General features: G+C 42.6%; 2 protein-coding genes across 3 annotated transcripts in view; one reads left to right on the forward strand and one right to left on the reverse strand.

Moving 5' to 3' along the window:
- Window positions 1-2,044, forward strand: part of LOC126542361 (putative serine protease K12H4.7) — a 19,473-nt gene extending 17,429 nt beyond the window's left edge. Inside the window, exon 9 of the mRNA XM_050189410.3 lies at window positions 1,844-2,044. Coding sequence (XP_050045367.1) covers window positions 1,844-1,959 — 116 coding nt within the window. The 3' untranslated portion in view covers window positions 1,960-2,044. The remainder of the gene's footprint in view (window positions 1-1,843) is intronic.
- On the reverse strand, window positions 2,016-23,899 carry Uxs (UDP-xylose synthase). 2 transcript variants are annotated; one of them, XM_050189411.3, is made up of 10 exons: window positions 23,522-23,896; window positions 22,879-22,987; window positions 22,328-22,520; window positions 21,436-21,616; window positions 20,291-20,395; window positions 19,874-20,055; window positions 18,966-19,085; window positions 11,674-11,836; window positions 10,976-11,079; window positions 2,016-8,901 (listed from the first exon to the last, which is right to left on the reverse strand). In XM_050189411.3, the coding sequence occupies exons 1-10, from the start codon at window positions 23,616-23,618 to the stop codon at window positions 8,788-8,790; spliced, it is 1,368 nt and encodes a 455-aa protein (XP_050045368.1). In that variant the 5' UTR covers window positions 23,619-23,896; the 3' UTR covers window positions 2,016-8,787. The 2 variants fall into 2 exon arrangements, with proteins under 2 accessions (XP_050045368.1, XP_054933185.1); XM_055077210.2 differs by lacking the exon at window positions 2,016-8,901 and adding an exon at window positions 8,928-10,611 and having other exon boundaries at window positions 23,522-23,899.
- Between the last annotated feature and the right edge of the window lie 94 nt (window positions 23,900-23,993).

Raw genomic sequence — 23,993 nt, forward strand, 5'->3', positions numbered from 1 at the left:
GTATTGGCCCGTATTTTTCGTTGAGTAAATCCGCACTTCCGGTTACGGTTATAGGCGTGCGCAGTTAGAACTAGTGCATCTGGGTGTAATTCAGGCCTTTTTGAGCTAATTACGCATGGTTACTTTTCCGCACATAACTCTACCCTAAGTTGATGTATAATTTTCATTCCAAGCTTAATTTTGACGTTTCTTTGTTTACCCTACATACACTAGAAGGCCTCAAATTGCATTATTTTGATGAAAATTGTCAAAGTGGCAGACAGATATCCAAGTCCCACGAACCCCAAATCGATCTGAAGTCTCCAAACAAAACATCGTCTTCAAAATGTGTTTGGCAACGTAAGCGAGCTGTCGCACGCAATATTTCTTCCGAAATTTCATAGTTCGAAGCTTCTCGAAAATCAGTAAATACTGTTCGGCGCCACTACCCGGGAATTCCAGATGGGGAGGGGGAAGGGTGCCGTATGTAACCCACCCACTCATTTCTTAATGCGAAAGCATCCCATGGCTTATTGAGCGAAAAAGCCGGCGTCTTTAGCAATGAAACTGCACCCGAATTCCCACTGGCTGCGACGACACGGCACGAGCGCACCTCGATTAAGCAGAGCGGGCGAAACGGTAGACCTGCTGCCGCGAGTCGGCGCGCGCTCCGTATCACTCTTGTCGTCAGGTCACTGGAAAAAAATTTTTCCAGTGACTCTTATCACTCTCTCTCTAACCCCCGCTAGGCTTAGCTGCTGCGCGCGCCTGCCGGCCACCAAGGCCGGCAGGCACGTAGCTAAGATCAGTGGGGGTGAGAAAGATCTCGAGTTTTCAGCAATATCGTCCAAATGATTCCGGTCTACAGCGCCCCGCCCCCCCCCCCCCCCCCCCCCCCTACAGCTCCCTTGTCGCTTTCTCGGGAACGTTGGAAACGAGATAAAGCGTTGACAGGAAATGGGCGTTTTCAAGTTTTCTTTGGGAATATATTTATAGAAAGGCATCGCACCCATTGCAGTGTTGCATAGGTCTACAGGAAAGCGTTGCAGGGCTCTTTCAATATCATCACGTTGCATTCGTATATACGTTTCGTTAATTTTGTTTATCAATGAAGTTCGCGCTGGGTTCATAATATATATGCACAAGAGCTCAACCGAGTTGCTTTTGTGCACTTTTTCTGCACACAAAAGCCCAAAATGAGCGAGAAAGAGTCTGAAATCCGCGATGTCAACGCAACGCCATCGACTTGGCGGTTACCAAGAAGCTTTAGCTCGAGGCCAATCTCCTATTTCCCTATTCAAGTGTATGTAAAACGCAGAAATACATTTACGAGACAACCGCTGGACCGATCTGAATTTGTTGCATTCGAGAGAGCTACAGCCACAAACATACATTAGTCTGCGCTGGCAGATAATTTTTTCAGAAGCTCGTACGCGATCTTAGCGGGAGAACGGTCGCTATTGAACGAGAAGTTCACACCGATAGCCGTGCCCACGACATGATTGCGAAGCCACGAATTGCATAGTACTTTTCCATTCCTTGGATCGCCTCATGGGCAGAGAAAATTCGCAAGCTTAAGGCTAAATTTGTTTTCTCTTGAGTGAAGTTTTATCATTCTCCGCTGATAAGCAATCGGCTAGCTTTGCGAGCAGGCACTGTCGAAAGGTACAAGGTCACGGGGAGCTGTGGGGGAGGGAGGGGGGAAGTGCTAACGACGATGTCGCTGCTATATGTCTGTCTTTATTTCATGACTAGCTAAATTTCCTACCAAGGTAATGTTGGCCTCAAGGGCATTCATTGTATTACAAACGGAAAACCTACCAATGCAGCCTTTTAACGGTTCCGACGTGCCTCCTGTTTTCAGGAACCGCCCACTGTGCGGACATGTACCCACCCTCGGAGCATGACGTGCCTGAACTGACAAAAGCGCGGGAGCAGATTGAATACCTCGTCGGCAAATGGGTGGGAGCTACTTCGTAGCTGGCCACCTTACAACCAGAACGGCATCTGCATGTTCGAGACAAGCACAACGAAAATAAAGATGCACAACTTTATTCGCAAATAACGGATCTCAGAAGAAACCGTTTCATCTTCTGAAAACTACATATGTACAACTAATGAAACCATGCTGCACCCTTTATGTGGCTGTGTACAAAAGGCAAGAAAAAGATGTTTGTACAGCGGTGTGCAACAAAACATCACTCTTGGCAGCGTGGTTACCATGGGCTAATAAAACAGGGCTTTCTTTTTTTTTTTTAGAATATACATAATTTTTATAAAACGGCTACGAGCATGGCGAATGTGGCATTATGTCAGAGGAGTTTTAAGGCGGGGCTGACATACATTGCCGCTTATAACGCAAGTTTCAGAAGAATGTATAACAAAAAAAAACATTGGAGCTTTGCACGACAGGCGAAGCACTGATTGCGATAGCAAATTATCAGACAGCTATACAATGAAATGTTAGTGATTTCATCAGCCGCGTAAACTGCCGTAAACATTCGCTTACTAAATTAAGCACGTTGTCACGCGCGCACATCCAAACACGAACAAAATTTACTCAATGACCGCGAATGCTCACTGTGCAGAACGCTGGTCTGATGAAGGGCGGTGGCAGCGGCGAGCTAATTCCCCTTCGTGCTGCCTCTCGCCTCCACGCGAATTAGGCGTGCGAGAACGCAGCGCCCACGAAGCCGTCACGTATGTCCGGCCGGCTAGCCTTCGGCCGCAGCGCTGATTGCCTCCGAGATGGGACGCGCGCGGCCCAGCTCAGCCGCTGCAGCTGGCGTAGAAGACGAGATGTGCCACTAACCTGCCTCCATTGCCCCCGTTTCCCCCATTCATCCTAGTGCGCGCATATCTCCCCGCCCTCCTAGCCCTTACACGCATGAGAATACGGCGCGCACTCTCCTCGCCTTCCTCCCCTGCGAGCGCGAGAAGTCACCGCCGCATCAAGCCACCATATCACTCTAAAAACGGTTGCACCCTTTGGGGTGTATGTTTGTCCCACAAAAATAATCGTCATCTGCCTTGCTTGCGTTTCCTTTCCTGAAAACTCAGCGCTCGCTACTTTCCTGACGCGAATGTTGCGTCACATGATAACGCGCATGCCGTTCGTGACTGGGAAGTACCGAGCTCGAAGCGTTAAAGAAAGGAAACGCGGGCAAGACAGACGACGATTATTGTTGTGGGACAAGCCCCAAAGGGTGTAACTTTTTCTAAGAGCGTATCACTCTAAAAACAGTTGCACCCTTTGGGGTGTATATTTGCCACACAATGATAATCGTCATCTGTCTTTCCCGCACTTCCTTTCTTTAACGCTGCGCGCCTGGTACTTCCAAGTCGCGTACGGTGTGCGCGTTGTTAGCATGACGAAGCATTCTCGACAAGAAAGTAACGAGCGCAGCGTTTTCAATAAAGGAAACGCAAGCAAGGCAGATGACGATTATTGCTGTCGGACAAATATACACCCCAAAGGGTGCAACCGTTTTAAAAGAGTGTACTTCGCGGCTCACCCTCGCGACGCCGACGGCGGAAGTTCGCCTGGAGCGCCCATATAATTGCTATCGCAATAAAATTCGTTTACTTTCTTATTAGAACCTTGGGGACTGTTTACATGGCAAATGAGGAGGCAGACACATCTTAGTGCACCTCCATTTTTTTCTCAAATCTTGAAAATCACACCTAGATATCCATAATCGAATTTCAACATTAAATTAAGAAAATATCGTAACATAATGCACCGTATGCATAGAAAAGGCACCCCCGCCATGACATCGTACGGAAACGCCCCGTGACGAAAAGTGCAGCGACGTTTGAAACTGAAGGTATCTTAGAATTGGTTGCAGCTTCTGAACTAGTTCTCGAGAGTGCTGAGCGCGGTGCCGCACAAAGTCATGTTGTGCAAGTGCAGCGTGGTATTTGCGTGCCTCATGGCCGTTGCAAATCGAAGAGGAGAGTGTAGTAATGAACGGGTTCTGTTGTCTGCTGCGGGCGGTTAAACCTTTGTTATAAATGAACACCTAGCGAAAGGGCGAATATTTTTCTTTTCATGTTCTTTTTGTTAACGCAATTATGATAGCACTCTGTCGTGGGAACGGAATGGTGACCGTGAAGGTTATTTTTACGCCAGAAGACGCGGTCCATGAGAAAACCATATGATCGAAAGCAATTTAGTGTGCTACAAGTTTTTACTAACGTGTCCAATCAGACATCGAACTTCTACCACACAACACTGTGCCAGCTAGATAAAGTGATCTGTTGTAACCAAAGCGAGAGACATTTACATTTGCGCACCATATATGAATCAACTAGCACTGTGCCATGTCGTCTGCTACAGAGAGCTTGCACGATGGCTGCTCTTAATTAATTAATTAAATTATGGGGTTTTACGTGCCAAAACCACTTTCTGATTATGAGGCACGCCGTAGTGGAGGACTCCGGAAATTTTGACCACCTGGGGTTCTTTAACGTGCACCTAAATCTAAGTACACGGGTGTTTTCGCATTTCGCCCCCATCGAAATGCGGCCGCCGTGGCCAGGATTCGATCCAGCGACCTCGTGCTCAGCAGCCAAACACCATAGCCACTGAGCAACCGTAGCGGGTGATGGCTGCACTTCCAAAGAAGCGAGTGCAGGAGAACAGCACACTCGTACTGAACTGGCCTTGCACTAAGTCAAAATGAAGAGCGCGGTGCTGGTGGCGCACAGTGCTGTCAAATGGAGGACAAGAGTGCTGCACTCCTAAGAAATAACGCAGAAAGTGCAGCCAAATCAAAGAGACCTTGAACTGAACGTTGAAATTAGATTTTGAACAGCTCGAATTAGGTGCAGTTTTTCCAAAATTAAATATATATATATAGAAAACTGGGGTGAACTAAAATGTGACGGCTTCCAAATTTGTCATATGGCCCAAGGTTCTAATACTTGCCTCAAAGTTCTTAACTGTTGGCAAGGTTCTAAATGTGAACACACATTTGTCGGTCTTAATTATTCTTGTGAAACACATTATATGCTGCAAAGTACGTTCGTTTCACCTGGTAACTCCTCTGAAAAATGCCACATTCACTACGCCCATAGCCTTTTATAAATATCCGTATAATCTCAAAAAAGTAACACCCTATATAGTCATTCTCTGGAGACATATCACAGCAGTATTAAAACAAAAAATCACAAACATACGTGGCAGCATTAGCTGCCTACAATACATGAAGTGCTCAGATACTAAACTACATGATGGTATCATAAAGGCCAGTCTTCAGAAGATTAATTTCAGAAACTCAACAAAGTGTTAAAGTCAACATATAAGCCCAATGTTACCCGTTGAATGCATAATTCAGGAATTTTGGCAGCAATATTTCATAGACTAGAGCTCCTACTGTGATGCAATCCCAAGTTCCTTTTCATGATTAGGCACAGTGAGATTACTAAGAACAGAATGAGCAGACTGCAAAGCAACGATACACACACAAAAGCAAGTGTTACACAGTCAGCAACTCTGCGCCATATGCGAGTGCAACTAAGCAGTGAGGCAAGTGACAAATAGTTAGCACATTCACATTTCACTCAGTTCATTAAGTGTCGTGTCTAAGTTTACTTGCAGTGGATTTTTCACTAGTGCGAAAGTTTCAGCAGCGAAAGCAAGTAAAATTTTTTGGTTAGTTCACGAGAACTTGCTAGACACACTGTTTAATTCTGACAGCTGTATATTTTACATATGGGACAAAAGGTATAATAACTTATTCTGAGCTACGTCAATTATCTCAAAATACATGTATACTTGTAAAGTGCAAAGTGTAATAAGCTGCTTAACAGCTTATCGCTGATTGCGCAGCATTTACAAAACTGTTGACACATAGAGCACAAATAATTGAACCACCCACAAGCACTAACACACACTCACAGCATCCCTCAGCATTTTGATGCAGGCACACCACATAGTAAAACATAAATAATAAAACAATGTACAATTATGAAAAATTTTTAAGTGAAAGTGAAAATTTCTACCATCATAAGATTATACTGTAGAGCTTAGACTAGTAATATACCCTTGAATGTTCACCTTATAGTGCTAGTTGAAAATACAAAGGAAGTCGTGTAAATGAGAGAAGGGACAGCCAGTTTTATGGAAAGATATGCCAATATGAGCAACATACCCTGAAAATTAATGTGCATGACTTGGACCAGGAAGTGTTTGAACATGCCAGTGCTTGCAAGCTTAGCAGGAATGACTACTCACTCGTTTCTTTTGATGACCATAGCTTTACATGAAACTGCATGACTGCCTCAACATTGACTTTAATGTTAAATCTGCAGTGAAAACAACAAGGAAACACGAACACTGTCCGAGTGATCACATCCCTCTTTGCAGCACAGCGTAGAAGAAGAGAAAGTGCAATGCCAAGAGGATGTTCTTCCGGTTGACGGATGTCCAAAAGTGTCAAAGATTACGCCATAATACACGTGATGCACTCCAAATGCGAACATAATCATACATCTAAATACAATTAAAACACAACTAACATAAACATACACAACTAAAAAATTGCGGGGCAGAAAAATAAAAACAAAAAAAGGAGGAGGACGACTACCCATGACATATCACAGCTATATCAGTGTGCAGGGTATAGGCCCTTTTAGTTTGCTATGTCAAAATACATTAGGGGCATCTACACTACCTACTTGCAGGTAACTTTCTGTGGCAATGAAAGGAAAGCTACGGAGGCAAAATGCACATAAGTAAGCACACGCACCAATTATGACAAGCAAACACTAAGCTACCGAATTCCCATGGTAATAAATCAATTTCCCTTTGAAACTGAATATTACCTTCCACGAAAACGTTTTAAATCTACAATTAAAAAACAGCTACTGGAACAAACAGAATGAGATATTTACTTAGTCGACAGACTTTGTATTTATTTGTATTTATTTTACTACCTTTCAAATTTTTTTTCTATAACGCACATGTTGTAAGCTTTGTGATATTGTTCCTGTGTTCTAAGACTGACATTGTTATGTTTGTAAAAGAAATTGTGTATCTTTATACCGCTCGTACAATAAGTTGTGTATTCGATTTCTTTTCTAGTATAAATCTGATGCATGTTAACTTACTGCTTCACGCTTCTCACTACGCTTGAGAAATTCATTGTGAATTTGTTGTGAAGTGCTCGTGCACAATGCCTGCTCTTCTACGGGTGACCAGGACCTTGTCAGGCTCTTGCCTTTTATCTCGGTGCCCTCTTTTCGTTGAAAAGAAAATAAACTTTCACTTTCACTCCTGAAAAAGTTACTCATCTGAGTTAGCTAAAGCTGGAAAAGAGTAAACATAAGCATTTTATTTACAAGAGCATGAGACTAAATACACCACTCAGCGTTAAATTTATGACTTTTTTTCTGCATTTTTCTTCCGTGATAGAGCAAATGCTAAACCATTACATGTGGAAGCTACACTGATTCCAAGAAACCGCAGGCGCAGTCAAGTTCTTTCGAACTACTTGATGCATTAACACATGTGCAAAAGTTCTGCCCCTGTAGCTTTTTCTTCATTTCCACAGAAAGTCGTCTACAAGTACAGCAGCAAATTACAAAGTGCCCTTAAGTACCAAATGCACGCCCACTTCTATAAGGTTGCCCATCCTCTTTTCTGGGCCTGCTGTCCACTTCAATTAGGAACTGAAATGGTGCGTGTGTTTCATGTCACTCAGCAGAAGCAGCAGCGAGATTAGAAGCCATACAATAGCTTCAGAAACAAACATCTGAACCTCACTATCTTTTGCCACAGAAAAGAATGTTTTGAAAGCATTAGTAGCAAGAACAGTGATAAATAAGCTCATTGCAGCAAACAACTGCTTACTGATGGCAGATTTTGCAGGCAGACACCCGTATTTTTTACACTTCAGCACTAGAACCCAAAGATACCATGTTCTGTAATACGTTACTTGGAAAGCGAGGTGTTCTTTTGGAACAAGATGCAGGACTGAGGGCACTGCACTATTAATACCAACACACGAAATCCAACACATCTGAAGCGAATCTGTAAATGGGCACAAAATTTTTATATTTAGGCAGAGCACCTTTAACAAAGTTCATTGAGAGAATAGGTGCGATGCATGGCTGATTTCTGGATTCTGATCAATGTGCGTGATGATGTGAATTTTGTTTCTAAAATTGTCTTAATATAATTCCAAGGACCGTAATCTTCATTGATCACTTGAGAGGATATCATTTACAGCACATGTTGACAGGCTTAGCCAGTAAAAGTTGATGCAATGAAAATAACAACACACCTCTCACGAGCGTCAACATTGCCTGGTCCTCAAGCTCCAAGGAGGTCACAGAAAGGTGAAAATATTTGCTAAACTCTGAGAATACAGCCCCTGTACACATCAACCATACCACACACGCGTGCGCGCACACACACACACACACACACACACACACACACACACACACACACACACACACACACACACACACACACACACACACACGCGCGCGCACACGCACGCACGTACGCACACACACACACACACACACAAACAAACAATAACTGCGTATCAGCAAGAAAGCTTATTTACAGCTTGTGTTCTGTAAAAGGAACTCAAATTAGGTACATCACGTTTGCCATAACATGTTCAAAGTAATGGCACTTTTGTGTGCTGCTCACTTGAGTTTCACCAACACAACAGCACTAGTCTTGGTAAGCCTGTCAGTCCCTTCATTGCACTGCCAAGCATTGACATCCTGTGAAGCTTGTATAAGCATAGTACACAAATGCGAGCATGGCAACAACAACATGAGGATCTGTTACTTTAGCTTTGTGAAGTTTTGATTTAGTTGTGGATTGTAGGTCTTGCTATTCTTTGTCAATTCCTCCTTGAAGTAATCCACGGTTTTCCTAAGGCCATCTAATAGTGGCACCTGAAACATTCGTAAATGCACTTTTCAGAAATTTTTTTTAGCAGTCTGGATAACAAAAGTCACTACCCAGTTATACACAAGCTGTAACAGTGATAAAGCAAGTTAACTCCAGCACATCACTATCGATGATGCCAGCAGATCGTGGTGCATCGGCATCAACTCAAATGTTCAAAGGCTCATACAAATCAATCTTTTGGTCACACTTGGGAAACAAGCAATGGGGTAAGAGCAAGTGCTAGGTCTTTTCAACTGCATGTACATCACAGAAATTACTACATTGTCATTCACAGGCAACTAACTCACTTCCATTACACCAGATTCTCCACACATCCACCCATACGCTGCACAGGGATGCCTTCAGGTTGGGGAATGGCCTTCCAAGCACTGAAGTCCCATAGCAGCCGAGTAGACAGGGGAGCACACTTGCAACAATGTTGCCAGTACGTTCACAACACCAGTAGCTCTAATGTGCCTTCCACAGCTGTGGCAGGCACTCTGCTAAAAAGGCCGCCTGTGGTTGGAGAATGGATGCCCTCAACTGAATGCCAGAAAATCCCAAAGGCCCATTCAGAGATGAAAAGCCCAACATGGAGCCAAGCACCATGGCAAGAGACATAAAAAGTATATTAAGTTCTCGTCAATACCACAATTTCAATTCAATTTGTGGGAACTGCAAACATGATCTGCAACGTCACAGCTAGTCATGAAAGCAGATGAGGACAAGAAATGCATGAGTAGTGGCGCAACCTGTGGCTAGAACTGCAGGGTTGTGCCGTCCTCCCCAAATTTGACACAGTTATACCAATAGAATTTCCTCTGCTTAATCTGATACAGGTCTTTTTTCCTTAAAAACAAGGCTTCTTGTCTCGTAATGTTAGGAGGCTCTCGAAACACGCGACTCTTCTATCAGATTTCAATAATGTCTGATAATATGTAGGTTAAATGGGATGATTCAATTTAGAATGATAGATTACCCTTAAAAAATAATGAGACATACTGCATTTTTTGCACATGGTCTTCTATATTAATTAAGCAAGAAAGTAGCCTCAATGTCAAATACAGGTGTGGACTCCAACATTATCTTGCACTGTTGGCTATGTTGCACAGGTGTGATGGAAGGAGTAGCCCTAGCTGATCTCTTTATGATAACAATGCTCCTTGCTAGTTTATCTCTGCTTTCCCCTTCATTCACAAGCTTGTGTGATGCAACTGAGATGCAAAAGCATTGAAAAGGCCCAGCCCTAATCTTGCAGAGGCAACAACAAATGTGTAGAAGTTGTGTTCATAGTTCCTTTAAATGCACTGACCACAAGTTGTCTTCAAAGACACAAGATACACACTAATCTGGTGTAATGACACCTGCCTATGTTGTGGCATTAAAAATGTGCACAAACCACTCACAATGACTGTCATAAGCAAGTAGCAAGAACTCTTCTAGAAAGCTATTTATGTAACAAACGAGAATGATGCGCTTGAAGGCGTATTTGTTGCAGTGTACATATTAAGGTAGGATTTATTGTTTTATTGGATAATTACATAGAGAACAGAGCTGTTAAACAGCCCTTCTGTGGCAGTAATATACATAACTACACACAAAAACCAATTTGTCATATGTGTGCCGTCTCCAGTGGTGCAAATGTTAGCATGTAAAGTGACTGCCACTCTCCCTTCCATTGCTGGAGCCTTCTGCTGCAGCTGCCACAGGGGGGGCTGAGAGAGGAGGAGGGATGTGCTTTCCAAGTGCTCCACCACAGCATTTACACCTTCAGATGCCCCACAGCTCTCATGCAACAGTGCATGCATCTCAAAAAGCTATAATTGGCATTCAGCGATGAATTCACCCTGTAACTAGATTGCACCGGAGTATGCACCCTATGCATCGGCGCCTTTGTATCGGCCGTGAAAGTCCAGTCACTGCCGAACACAAAGCATGAACTTATGACCATCACGAAAATTGGCAGAAGAGCCAGAGCCAAAGAAAGCTGTCACTTTAAAAGAAGTAATGGTAACAACAGATCTTATAGTATTCACAAAGATTCAAGCAACAAGCATACAGAAAAACAGGCCAACTCACTTTTGGTTCCCAGTCAAGGTACTTCTTGGCACGTGTAATGTCAGGTTTTCTCCTCTGGGGGTCATCAATGACAGTACTCACATATTCTATTTTGCTGGATCCCCCTGCAGACACAGGCAAGAGTATGATGCGAACATGCACATTTACATAACATTTCACATAATCGACAGTCAATTTCATCTTCAGCACCCTTAAAATCGTTCAATTGTTCTTGAATACTAACACATTCACTACGACAGCATTTTTTTGTAGTCTTGATCCCTGTGAGTTGTGACCCAAGGTGGGTCCCTTGTCATATTTCCCTGGTCCGTCATGACCCACCGCTGTATCACCAAGGTGTTATTCCAGATTAAAACTTCCTCGGGGTGTAGAAAGGTGGCACTATGATGCGTCAGATCGGAAACAACAACAATTTTTTATCTCCTGTGATTCCTACGAAAGATGTCGCTTGTGCATTCTAAGAAAGCTCTGCACAGTCGCACACGAGGAATAACTGCCATTACCGACCTGTGACCTGCGAAGCAGCCAAGATGTTAAGTAAAAAATTCTGTATGAACTTACCTGCAGTCAGTGTAAAATAAAGGTTTCGAAAATTTGTTTCAGAATGTGCTCACCTGTTACTACCGTTCACAATTACAGATCAAAAGAACAGTTCCGGACTTTGAATATGGGCCAGTACTGACAAACAAGCAACTTACCAACAAGATTTTTTACAATCTGTGCAAACTCCTCAATAGTGTGCTCCTCAGGGTTTCCAAGATTTATAGGTCTTGAGTAGTTGGCATGCATCAGAGCAACCAAGCCATCTATAAGGTCGCTGACATACTGAAATGACCTGGTCTGCTTGCCAGAGCCATGTACCTGTAAGACAGAAGGGTGCATTGTTAAACTGATGCAACCCAAACATCTATTATCATTGCACTCCATTTTGCTTCAATATTTAATTTACTCTAGTGCGCAGCAATGGTTGATACGTTTAGCAGGAGTGATACTATGGTACTACATGCAAGTGCTGCAGGAAAGTTTAGTCATTTGTTTTTCAAAGGTACTGCTTTGAAAAACAAATGACTAAAGTAATGACTAAGATTGTCTAATTTCTCTTAGAGAAACTTAGACATATATTATTCCTGCATGTTTGTCAAAGTTCTGCCTTATATAATAAATTCTGTGTGGCTCTTCTGGTAAGCAGCACTGCACCATGTATTTGTGAAACTAAGAAAAAAGAAAAATGTGCAACATCCGAACAAATGAAAATGCGCCAGTGAAAAAAATCTCAGCACTGTGGTCATACAACTGCATAATGTATCTATACAGTACTACCTGAAGCGGAAGCGTTAGTCTGAAGCTAACTCCAATTTTACTATTCAACTACACATCAAACACAAAAATGCCCTTCTTTGGCAACTACTTGACCAATTTCAAATAAAATTTGTTGTATTTGAGGGAGCTAAGTTTTGCTGTCTGCCATAAGCCGAATTTGGATATAGCATCTCACATTTGTCATATAAATTGCCAAAGGTCAGTAAAAAAAATTATTGGTAGCTTCGCCCCAAGGGTGGATCACTGTGAGCAATAACAAGGTTTAGCGCTGTGCTTGAACTACTAGAATGGTGTTCTAAGCATGATTCCAACTATAAGTGAGGGCGACAAGTTGGCACGATGCCGCACGCAACAATGCCTGCTGCGCAGAAGGAAGAGCGCCATAGCGACCAAGCGTCTCAGAATGCTAGCATCATCAGTGCTTCCCTTTTCTGGAAGCGTCTGTTTCAGAAGAGCTTAGGGGACAGTGAACCCAGCTAACACACATTATCTCCTGTTTAAGATGCTTATTAGAAGGCCAGCCATAAGAAGATTTTCAAGCAATAACCATAGCTCACAATGACCGATTGTGGCATTTACCCGATTCTAATGCGCACCTACTTCTTTTTTCTAATTGGGCCGAAAATTGCTTGTGTGGTGCAATCTGATAAAAAACCAATGAGTGGCAAGAAGTTGGAGTGGTGCCCTCTCGCGAGTGACGTCACAGCCAAGACGCTGCTCACTCCGGCTTGCTCAGCTGCCCCGCGCACTTGTTCCCTATGTGCATCATGGTATTGGTGGCTCAAGCCGTACTTATTGAAGAATATATTGGCTTCTTTCTACTGCCATGCCTAAACCGCAGTTTCTTCTTCAAAACTGCGCCAGTCGAGAAAATTTGCAGCTGGGATATCGCAAGCTATGTAGCGTTGGAGGGGTCTACTGGTTTTGCAATGCATATATGTGCCATGCCTGTACATGAACTTTCCATAAAAAGAATATTTGCAAATTAAACACATAAAGTTGTGCATGATGCTGGGCTAAACACTGAACATTCCCTTAGTACTTAGCTATGAGTGACACTGCATTTTACATGGAAGAAAGATCTTGGTATTTGGTGTCAATATATATAGGGGGTTTCTTCAAAGTTCAGCACGCAGGACCCGACATAACATATGCAGGAAAGAGACGACAAACTTTTTGGAAGACTTCCTTACTTTACGTTTTCGGCTGGTGGACCAGCCTTCGTCAGAGTACCGTACCCTGACGAAAGCTGGTCCACCAGCCAAAAACGTTAAGTAAAGAAGTCTTCCAAAAAGTTTGTTGTCTCTTTCCTGCATATATATATTCTTTTGACCTGAGCGACAACTGAATTGAAATGCTATTTATTATTTTGTTTCGGAGTGAAACGGAAATATTTTTTTATAGGTTTTCGGTCCATCGGGGAAGTCTGCAATCCAAAACAACCGGTGTCAGGCAACGTCAGCATTAGCACGTATCTCAGGGCTCCGCATTAGCGTGTACCTCAGGCCGGAATAGTGCGAGCGGTAGTTGGTCAGGCACTCCACTAACCTAAGCGTGCCGCTCGGTGCACTAGCAGATCGGCATTGTAGCGAAACCAAGGCTTGCGTGCAGGAGAGCTTATTATTTCGTTTTCTACAGGTACAACGCTTCATTACCGATATTTGCTTAAGTTTGTTATATCAGAACAGCGGTCTCGCATTTTGGCGGGAACACTCGATGACGTGCTGCTTCTGAGATCATGCTCAGTGTCTTGACTTAAAGCATTGAGAATGATCTCAGAATTTATAATTCAACTATTGAGACCAATAAATACTATGTTTTTATCATTACTCTGCTTCGAAAATTTTTGCATGCAAAAAAAAAAGAAGAGCTGATCTGAACCGTTACAGATCAATTTTTTTTTTTCATTCCGTAGGAGAAATGGAATGAAACTTTTTTCAGTGGAACAAAACTAAAACCAGAACAAAAACATCTTGTTCAGACACCCTGGTTATAAGGACACTGCCCAGCAAAGCTTCCATCATGATTCTATTACTCTGGTGAGTTGTTCTAGCCAAATACTGCCACTTTATTAATGCAAAAAACTAAGACTTAGCATGTTTTATGAAAACGTTTGCTACTATACTGCCACTGTTCTCTGAAACAGGCACCTAGAAAATCAGGGTGTCTACCAAGTTGACATTTCCAAATTCCCTGAGTTTTCCAGGTTGTCCCTGAATGCCTTGGTAAAATTTCCTGAGTGGCACAGAACTTTGTTTTACATCAAGACGGGCTGACACATTGTAGCCCGATGCTGTCAATCTCTAGTAAGCACGTTAAAAAATTAAAAAAAAAAAAAACGACTTAATCCAGTTTGAACAGTAAAGAGTAGCATTTATTTTAGTTAAAAAGAAAACAGAAGGAAGAGGTTAATAAAATGCACAATTAATCAAATAGCTTTAGAAGAAGGGGGTAAAGCCCATTGCAAATCAAATCGAAAATTTTCAAATATGCATACAGAAGCAAATATTTTCGAATATGAGCTGTTACTATCAACTGATAGCAAGCTCATTGGTATGAGGCCCAGACTTTGTTACAATTGAGATTCTCTCTCAGCAGCTGGAAAGTCGACCTCAACTGTCCTGACATATTCTCAGCCTGCGTACAGCCCCTCAGTGTTGCCTTTCACTGCTTTAAAGAGTTTATTATGGTTTGGATGAGGGACAACTGCAACTCGGCGGCAGCCGAAACTTTGTTTTTTGAGCTCAAGCTCCTTCAAAGAAGCGAGGGCACACTTTCTCTCTCGTTCATTCCTCAATGCATTGGTCCTTTCTGTTCTCGTCCTCCTTCTGCTGCACGTTCGCCCCATGGACCATTTGGTGAGTAGTACAGTCAACGTCCGATATTTCGGACTCCCTAGGGGCTGCGAAAACATCCGAAAAATCGGGCAGTTCGAGAAAATGAATGCATGTCTTTTACTGCCCTTAGGGGATCAAATCGCCACAGGCACCTCCCAAAAAACTCTGAAGGCCTGCCAGTACACTTATTAGGCATATCGGTTGTCGTACCGCACGGCAGGTGCACGCGTGTATAAGAAATACACACTGGGCCCCGTGACAACTGACCCTTCCCGCATTTGTTAAGCTTCACCGCAATATTCGCGTATGCTTCACCGTGTAACATTTCTGTATTGAGGCGAAGCTTGCTTTCACAAACTGGCATAATTCAACGCGTCGTGCTTTCCGAGCTTCGAAGCTGATGATGATGATGATATGTGGTTTTTAATGGCGCAAACCGAGCTTCGAAGCCATTGGCGAGGATTACAAAGCCTGAGTCGGCGCCATTTCTAAAGGCGGCGTATTGTTAACAGTAGCGAACGTCGAAGTAGCTAGACCTAGCGTTGCCGCGGTACACGGCTGCCAGCGAATCTGCGTGCGGGAGCGCGGTTCGAGGCGACGAGATAATCAAAATGGCGGCGGTGGTGGCTCAGATTAATGCCGTTTCGGAACTGCGGTCACGGCAAAAAGTCATGAAAATCGGATGGCGAAGGGTTCTTGCGTCCGAAATTTCATACATTCTTATGCACTGACTCTATGGGGCACGTGGTGGTGCCACGAAGCCGTCCGAATCATTGGACAGGTCGCAAAAATCGGGCGTCCGGAAAATCGGTCGTTGACTACACTGACAACTCCTCCAGCCGACGACACGGCGTAAAAGACGATTCATTACGATTCCTCTCTGTTACTCGAGCCAGCATTAGCGCGACTTTCGTTCCCTTTCAATAAAATTACAGATAATTTTCCCTGATAGAAGCGCAAGTTCCCCGAGTTTTCCCTGAGTATTTCCAAACTATTCAACATCCCTGAGGATTCCTGGTTTTCCCGGTTTCTAGACACCCTGAAGATAGATGCATTGCACATGGCTGTTAACACGACAGTGCGCCATGTGTAGTATGTATATGCTTCATGAATACCAAAACAGCAATCACCCAAAAGAGAAGTTTCATGATTAAGATACAGAGCCAATAAATTAGTGCTATGTATATTGTATCATAGTGGCCTTCATAGTGGCGGTCTCCATAGTGGCCCTCAGTAGCCTTTATCAACAATATGGCATACCCCTCATGTAATGGAAGCAACCGACTGTCGTCATGGCGAGGCACGCATTATTCGCGAAACCAATCTGTTCACTACAACTTTGAACAGAATCCCAGATGCAGTTTTTTTACAGTGCCAATAGCAACGCCTAAAGTATACTCAAGGCAATACAGTGCAGCTTAGGCTGCCTTGAATATGAAAATTTAAACACTTTCTGCCTCGCCATGTCTCAATCCTGCGTTGTTTAATTATACAAACTGAGAACTATTCACTTCGTCAGAACATAATAGAGAACCTCGCATACCCCCCTCATAAGGAAGACACCACAAGCCTCTCATGAATTCACTTGATTTTTGACCTCCACTGAGGAATAATGATATCGTCAATATGTTGCATACGACTAATGAACGAGGCTTCAGCTTCTTTCTGGCTGCACCATACGGTTCAAAAGGCATATTTCATTCAAAAATTTGGGCCATGCAGCTTGTGTCAGTTCGCCAAATAGATTCGTTATGCCTGTTCCTCAAGCACCAGTAAATTGCTCAAGTGAGTTGAATGTGTAGCATGGAAAAAAGAATAAATATTGGTACATTCCTTTCCTAAATTATAATTTAGATTTACTTCCAAGTTACCACCACTTAACATTAACAGGTGAAGAACACCCTAATTTTGAGAAGCAGTTAAAGAAGCAAGCGATAGAATCTAAACTGCAGTGTTAAGTCCTCTATTACTGCAGAGTTTTACTGTTAAGAAATTAAAAAGTTGGATATTATACCATGAACTACTTGTTGTGAACAAACATACCATAGCAAGTTACAATCAAGGTAGATGTTGCAGAAGTCACATATGGCCAGCATTTTTGAGATCTTAGATCATGGCAGGCATGATAGCCTAACTGGATTCTTATGTGCAATGCTTTTACGTTTGTGCTTTAATTATTCACGTGCGCTACCAATGCAGAATGTAGATCTATGCATGAAAAAGCGGTAGTGGACTGGTCTGAGCTTCTTCAGCTGGCACTGTAACATTATATTTGAGAAATATATTGTCGTCTAGGAAATAAGCTCTTTGAATAAATTTTTGCGAATGAAGGCGCTGTAAAAATATATTTGAGACAACTGTCATAAATATACAAGCATAGAGAACAAGAGCAAACAAACGGAAACACTGCAGAAGGTGCCCAGACACCACCTGAACTGTTGCAGACGACAGGTGCGAGTCAGTGCCCCGACATCACGCGAGCGGCGCTCGTACACCCCTGTAGGTCATTCTTGGAGCTAATACTGCTTTCTTAGCGTTCGTATGCTTTACCGCATAACACAAATGTACATTGGCGAAGCTGACCTAAAAAAAAAAAAGACAAGGTGCGGTCAAGCTAACTTTAGGAAACTGACCGCCACTGTGCAACACATCTTTTTGCTACAAAATTGGATGCTTTCTTTAGAAGCTTTAATGCTCATTTCTACGTTATTTTTCTACTTCGGACACAGCAAGTAGGCACGCGTTTGACTCGGGGCATGCTGGACTCTGGCAAATACCATCAAATGTAATGGCAGTGTGTTTTGTCATTTTTTATTCATTGTGCTTAATTCGACCCCACATTATTTGATACATTTTGTTGGCCTCGTCAGAGTCAAATTAACGAAAGTCGACTGTATTACATAATGCTAGCTTGACATTTGCTGCTCAGACCAGAGTATCCACACAGCAGCTCAGCAGGAATGCTAGTTTGCTTATATTGTGCATGTGCTCATTCCTGCAGCAGAAGAGAGAATGCAGCATTTGCTCTGCCACCACATCAGGAGACACTGTATTACTCTGTGCATAATCCACGCAAGTGCCCCCAGTGGGACAGTTCTACAACGATGGCAGCAGCAACGACGGTGTGAATGTGCCTCCAGCGTCTGTATTATTACTATTGCATTTAATCGAGTTGCATGTCAGGCTTATTCAGCGACTTTTATTTTGCCAATTTCTGTCAGCGTAAAGAGTAGAAGAGTAAAAATTTGTGGCAACCCTAAAGCTTTAACAGATGCCATGTAGGGCCAGCAATGGCAACGCTCAAGTTTCTCTGTGCTGCCTGTAAATGGCACCGATGCCGGTACCAGTGAAATTACATCATTTTCAGATTGTGAGCCCTACTATTGTTTTGATATTATTGCTTCAGAAGATTTACAATAAAAGTCATAACCTGTGAATGACGTGTCTCACAAATGTTCTTCACTGGCTGCAATTATCAAAAGTTCTGAGAAATAATTCAGTCAAGAACATAAAACTTTGTCAGAACAACTTTGGCATTTCAATAATATAGCAGCTATCCTAGCATACCTCATACAAACCCTGACAGTAAAAATTTCCTTGGAGTGCCCATACAACTGCTATAGCAAAGGGGGAAATGAAAAAGAGCCCCAGGTTTACATCTCTCGTAGATTTCTGCTGAATTTGTCCAGGTCCTCGTACACCTTATCAGAACTCAACTACATCAGCCAGGAATAAAGCACAATACCTTTGCTGCAACCTCATATTTATGATTTTTGTATGTCGAAAAACGCAATGTTCAGTGGCAGGAGAAATAAAAACATTGGCAGACTTACAGTTATAGGTTTATCTTGCAATGCTTGCAGAATGAAGTTGCTGACTACCCTGCCATCGTTAAGGTGCATGCGTGGCCCATATGTGTTGAATACACGAGCCACCCGGACTTCAACACTTTCCTAAATAAAAAACAAAATACACAAACTCAGGAAACTGTCAGCATGTGCGCTTGAAGTGCAAGGCTGGATCAGCAGTAAATAAGTACTGCAAGGTGGGGGAAAGTTCACGAAAGGTAGAGATAATAATCCTATAGCACAAATATGTAGACGACGCTACAAAGGAAATGCATACATACTTTGTAGCTTTGTGGTACAGTCAGATGGATGACAATTCTTCCCTTTCATATGCAAAGCTGTCAAAGTCTTTTGCGGTTGTTATGATACAACATAAAGCCCCTGCCTTTAAAGAGAGTTACAAAACAAGCCGCACTAGCAAAAATGCAGAGATGCAGAGACAATTCTTTCTGCCTATTAAACACACAAACAAACCCCATCACTTAAGAACAAAAAATAAAGTTGGAATAGTCGGGGAAAGCACAAAGCCGGATGAAAACAAGGAAGCCATCAATATAGGAGCTTCTTGTTTGGATTTGCAAAATGTTCCTTTGAAGTAGTCGTTGTGCAATTTTCCAATAGCTTAACTGCCATTTGTTCAATCGAGCCATGATTTTTCATCTGGACTGCCTTTTTATGACAAATCACATGCTATGCAGTGCAGCAATTAATGATTCAATAAACTCAAACATTCAGAATTTCACTTGTCTGCTTTACTAAGCAAGTTTCAAATGAACCCTGAATAAATTACTTTTCTTTACAGCACAAACGCACTAAATATACCGAGGCTGTCACAGAAAATAAGGCTAAGCTGCGTGCAATGTAAAGCAATTTGTACGTGCAAGGCTACATGCCTGTTTGGCATAAGCGTAGCAGAGGGTTTCAGCAACTCGCTTGCCCTCGTCATAGCAGGATCGTGGCCCCACGGGATTGACGTGGCCCCAGTAGTCCTCATTCTGAGGATGTACAGCCGGGTCCCCATAGACCTCCGATGTGGATGTTATCAAAAGACGAGCACCAACACGCCTTGCCAACCCTGCATACAGAGGGGGAACCAAAGTTCTCAGTGCTGACAAAAGTGGCCATTTTTGACAACTCATAGCAAGATCACAAATGTCACGCTACTCTTACACAGTTACGCATGACAACATTGCAAAGGAAGATAGGAGCTCAAATCATTATTATACTGCTATAAAATAACTATTTGTATTTACTACAAGCACTACTACCTTATATCTTTCTAAAACTCCTCTCCACCAAAGCTTTCTTACCCAGCATGTTGATGGTGCCTAGTGTGTTTGTCTTGATTGTCTTCACAGGGTTCATCATGTAGTGGGGAGGAGATGCAGGCGATGCTAAGTTGTAGATGTAGTCAACTGCAAATGAGTGCAACAAGATGTCACATCAACAGTGCAAAGTTGCCTTCTCTCCATTGCAATATATGACATTGGCTGTGGCAAGCAGTTGACTGCTTGAACACATTCCTCATTGCAGATGTACACTCATTTGACACAGTGGACATTCTAACTGGCCTGGATGATACTTGCATTTGTCGAACAGCCTTAAAAAGGTTTTGTCATAATGGATGTAGACGGTGCCTTCTGCAAAGCCGATATTGTCATTGTGTCAATTAGCATGACGATTCCCTAACGTTCAGGGCGGAACACTTGTGTGGTAACATACCACACAAGTGTCATTGTGCATTGAATGCACAATGTCAATTGTATTATGTTACCCTTCTTCACAGTTCTGAATGGCTTAAGCATTATGCATGGACAAAAACAATATACTACACTTGAAAGGAGCCTTGTTGTGTGCCCATAAGATTATAGAATACTATGAAGCAAGACATTCAGATGTGTTCTCTTATTGAAATGCTCTATAGTCCCATGCACACATGATCACTAGGTAAAGACAAGCTGATATTCATAGGCTCGAACAAACATTGCTATAGACAGATCAGGCAAGCAAAGAAGTGAAGAACAAGAATGGCTTACTTGGTCGACATATCTCTTCCTTCACACACACACTAGTGCTAGACTAGCCACTTTGCCAGTTCTAATGAACAGTAGAGGTGTATATCACAACAGAAATAGGAATCCGGAACTCAAAAGAAAAACGTAACGAGATGTCAATGAAAATTACACCGATAAATTTTGTGCTTTTACAAGGCAATGATAACGTGTTTTAGTCTTTTAGTGCTTCTTTTTTTGCACCTCAAGTACACAAATGGGTAAAAAATAACAACAAAAGAGTAAGGCACCATCTGAGCTATGATTGGCCACTAGTATTTCCACAGTGACCTTTCCCAGTGCCATGCTCTTTCCAAATGGGTCTTTTCTTCATACTCTAGTTATCGAGTTTCATACGTTTGGTAAAGCTTTGCCACAACCTCTGTAGCTTCAATAAGCCTTACCTTCAATGAACAATGGGCTGACGATGTCATGATGAATGAGCTCAAAATTGTGATGGCCAATCCAATGTTCAATGTTGTGTTTGCTGCCAGTGAAAAAGTTATCCACCACAGTGACTTGGTGACCCTGTTGCATAAGATGGTCAACTAGGTGGCTCCCCACAAACCCAGCACCACCGGCAACCTAGGGCAAATGGCAAGGCAAGACCATTTTAAGAAGTCACAAGGCATATTCCATGAACCACAAAACGGTCAGTCGGTTAAGCGCAACCAAAAAAACACATGAAGCCACTCTTATTAGCTTAAAACTTCGGATTGTACAGCATTGCATCAATGCTCAAGATACTAGGCCATCGGGGATAAAAGGAATAGTAATAAAATAATGTCAAGCTTAATGTATACACATTCTATAATCATTGCCTCCATCCTCTATAATAAAAGTAAAAGTGATGCTTCCCAAAACTTGACGAAGTTTAAAGCGTCGATAAACAATACCCAGCACAACCAAAAACCAACAGTATGCAAAAAAAAAAAAAAAAAGTTGACTGCAATGCACGTAAAGCTTTCTTTGACCCATGGGCCAAAAATATAGGTGCGCAGGTTGCATTACATATAAGCTGTTTCTATGTGTGCATTTTGTTAACACTCATGAAACACTAATGAAAATGAAGGAATGATATCAGCAAAGACCAATGTGGACGAGGAGAGCAAGCGGATGTCAATTAAGACTACATATCTTAAGTGTTTACACAACTGCATGTTCACGAATTGGACTCAAGAAAAAAGATGAAGCACAAGCAGCTTAATGCCCAAGCCGCTTCTTTTATATGTATACATATATAATCCTGCACCAGTAGCCAAACTTCAAAATGTTCTCAATTTCGCTTTCACATACCAGGATGCGTTTCTTCTCTCTGTAGTCTAGCTGCTTCACAATAGGGTAAGTCTTTGGTGCATTCTTTTCAAGTTTCTGGATGCGAGCTTCCAAGTCACGTAGTTTCTGCTCCATTGTGGCGATCAGTTTGTCCTTCACGTCGACCGCCCCTTCATCAGCTGTCTTCAATAAAGGCAGCTGCTTGGCAATAACACTGCCACATCACAAAGATATAGGTATAAACCACAGGCTTTCGAAACAAGAGTTAGCATTTGTGCATCTACGAATGCCACAAACGAGAATAAAATAATAAAAGCAAGCTCTTCATCTTGGAGAATTATGGTGACGATACCGCTTCACAAGAAAGCACACGATTTTGCTTTATTTTAAAGGAGCACTATATTTTAACACACGCCTTTATTCACTATACATAACTGAAGAATACAAGGAGAGTATGCGATGATGTCGTGACAAGTGTAATTGTCCATATTCACGGCGTAGTCACCGCGAACTTCACTGCTCCGAGATGGGCATGCTAGGTGTGTAGAAAGGAAAGTTCAAGCTTGACTTACGACACAGGCGGATGAGGAGGGTCGGCGCCGAACCCTGCAGATGGCACACGCAACGATAGGGCAGCGGAAGCCTTTGCAAAGCTCTCCAGTTGTCGATAGCTGAGTGCAACTGGCCACAGGAAGAGAAACAGGCGGCATGTCCTTGAGGCAAGGGACACGGAAGCCGTACTGAATCCAAAACAAGGTGGGGACCTTCACTTCATTGATTAAAAGGGAGGGAACGACTCCCGGTACCCCCATCTGCGGCCGCAGCCAATCAATGCAGATTACCTCGGCGAATTCCGTGCGCTGGCCTCGTAAAAAAAAAAAAAAGAATAAATAAATAAATATAAAGAGCCTGTCTCAAAGGGTAATTTTAATCAACAGCGAGTGAGTGCGTTATAAAGAGGAGTTAGTCCTGCGAAAGAGAATACATCAGTTGATCGCTAGTTTGGACGTGAATCATGAACAGCGATTACTTCGATAAAGATGAGCAACATACGCCCTTATTATCTGACTTGTACTTTGCAAAAGCAAAAAGAATACAAAGAGCCGTTGGTATGCATACGTTCGCATAAAGCATGCAAAGAGGAGGGGACAAAAACGGAGTTGAGGACGTTGACGTCGTGCGACGCTACGTTTTAAAGGAAAACGATCTACTTACCGAGAGCTAGCACAAGAAAACATGCTATCGCGTACATAGCTGCCATCTTCAGCTTTAAGTGGTACCGTGCAGGAACGTTTCGTGCAAGTTGCTGCATCGCGCGTGGTTCAGTTTCGGAAACAAGTCGCAACTTTTGGCACCCGGTCGAAGCGCTCACATTCTGCTCAGACAGATTTCAATTCAAAATCTGGAGTTCTTTAACATGTGTGGCAACATCCGTAGACTTCAAGCAGAACCGAGTCGCACAGCATTATTTCGAACCAAAACAGCTAGCAACGAGCATCAGTGGACACATAGAATAAAGAACAACTTGCACACCGCAGCTGCAGCTAAAAGCAAAACAGAGCCATTGTTGCTAACACTACCTTGCCAATTTCAACCAGGGTCCTTGCAACCATACATATATATATATATATATATATATATATATATATATATATATATATATATATATATATATATATATATATAT

The sequence above is a fragment of the Dermacentor andersoni genome, chromosome 2 (genome assembly GCF_023375885.2).
Source record: "Dermacentor andersoni chromosome 2, qqDerAnde1_hic_scaffold, whole genome shotgun sequence".
Taxonomy (NCBI): domain Eukaryota; kingdom Metazoa; phylum Arthropoda; class Arachnida; order Ixodida; family Ixodidae; genus Dermacentor; species Dermacentor andersoni.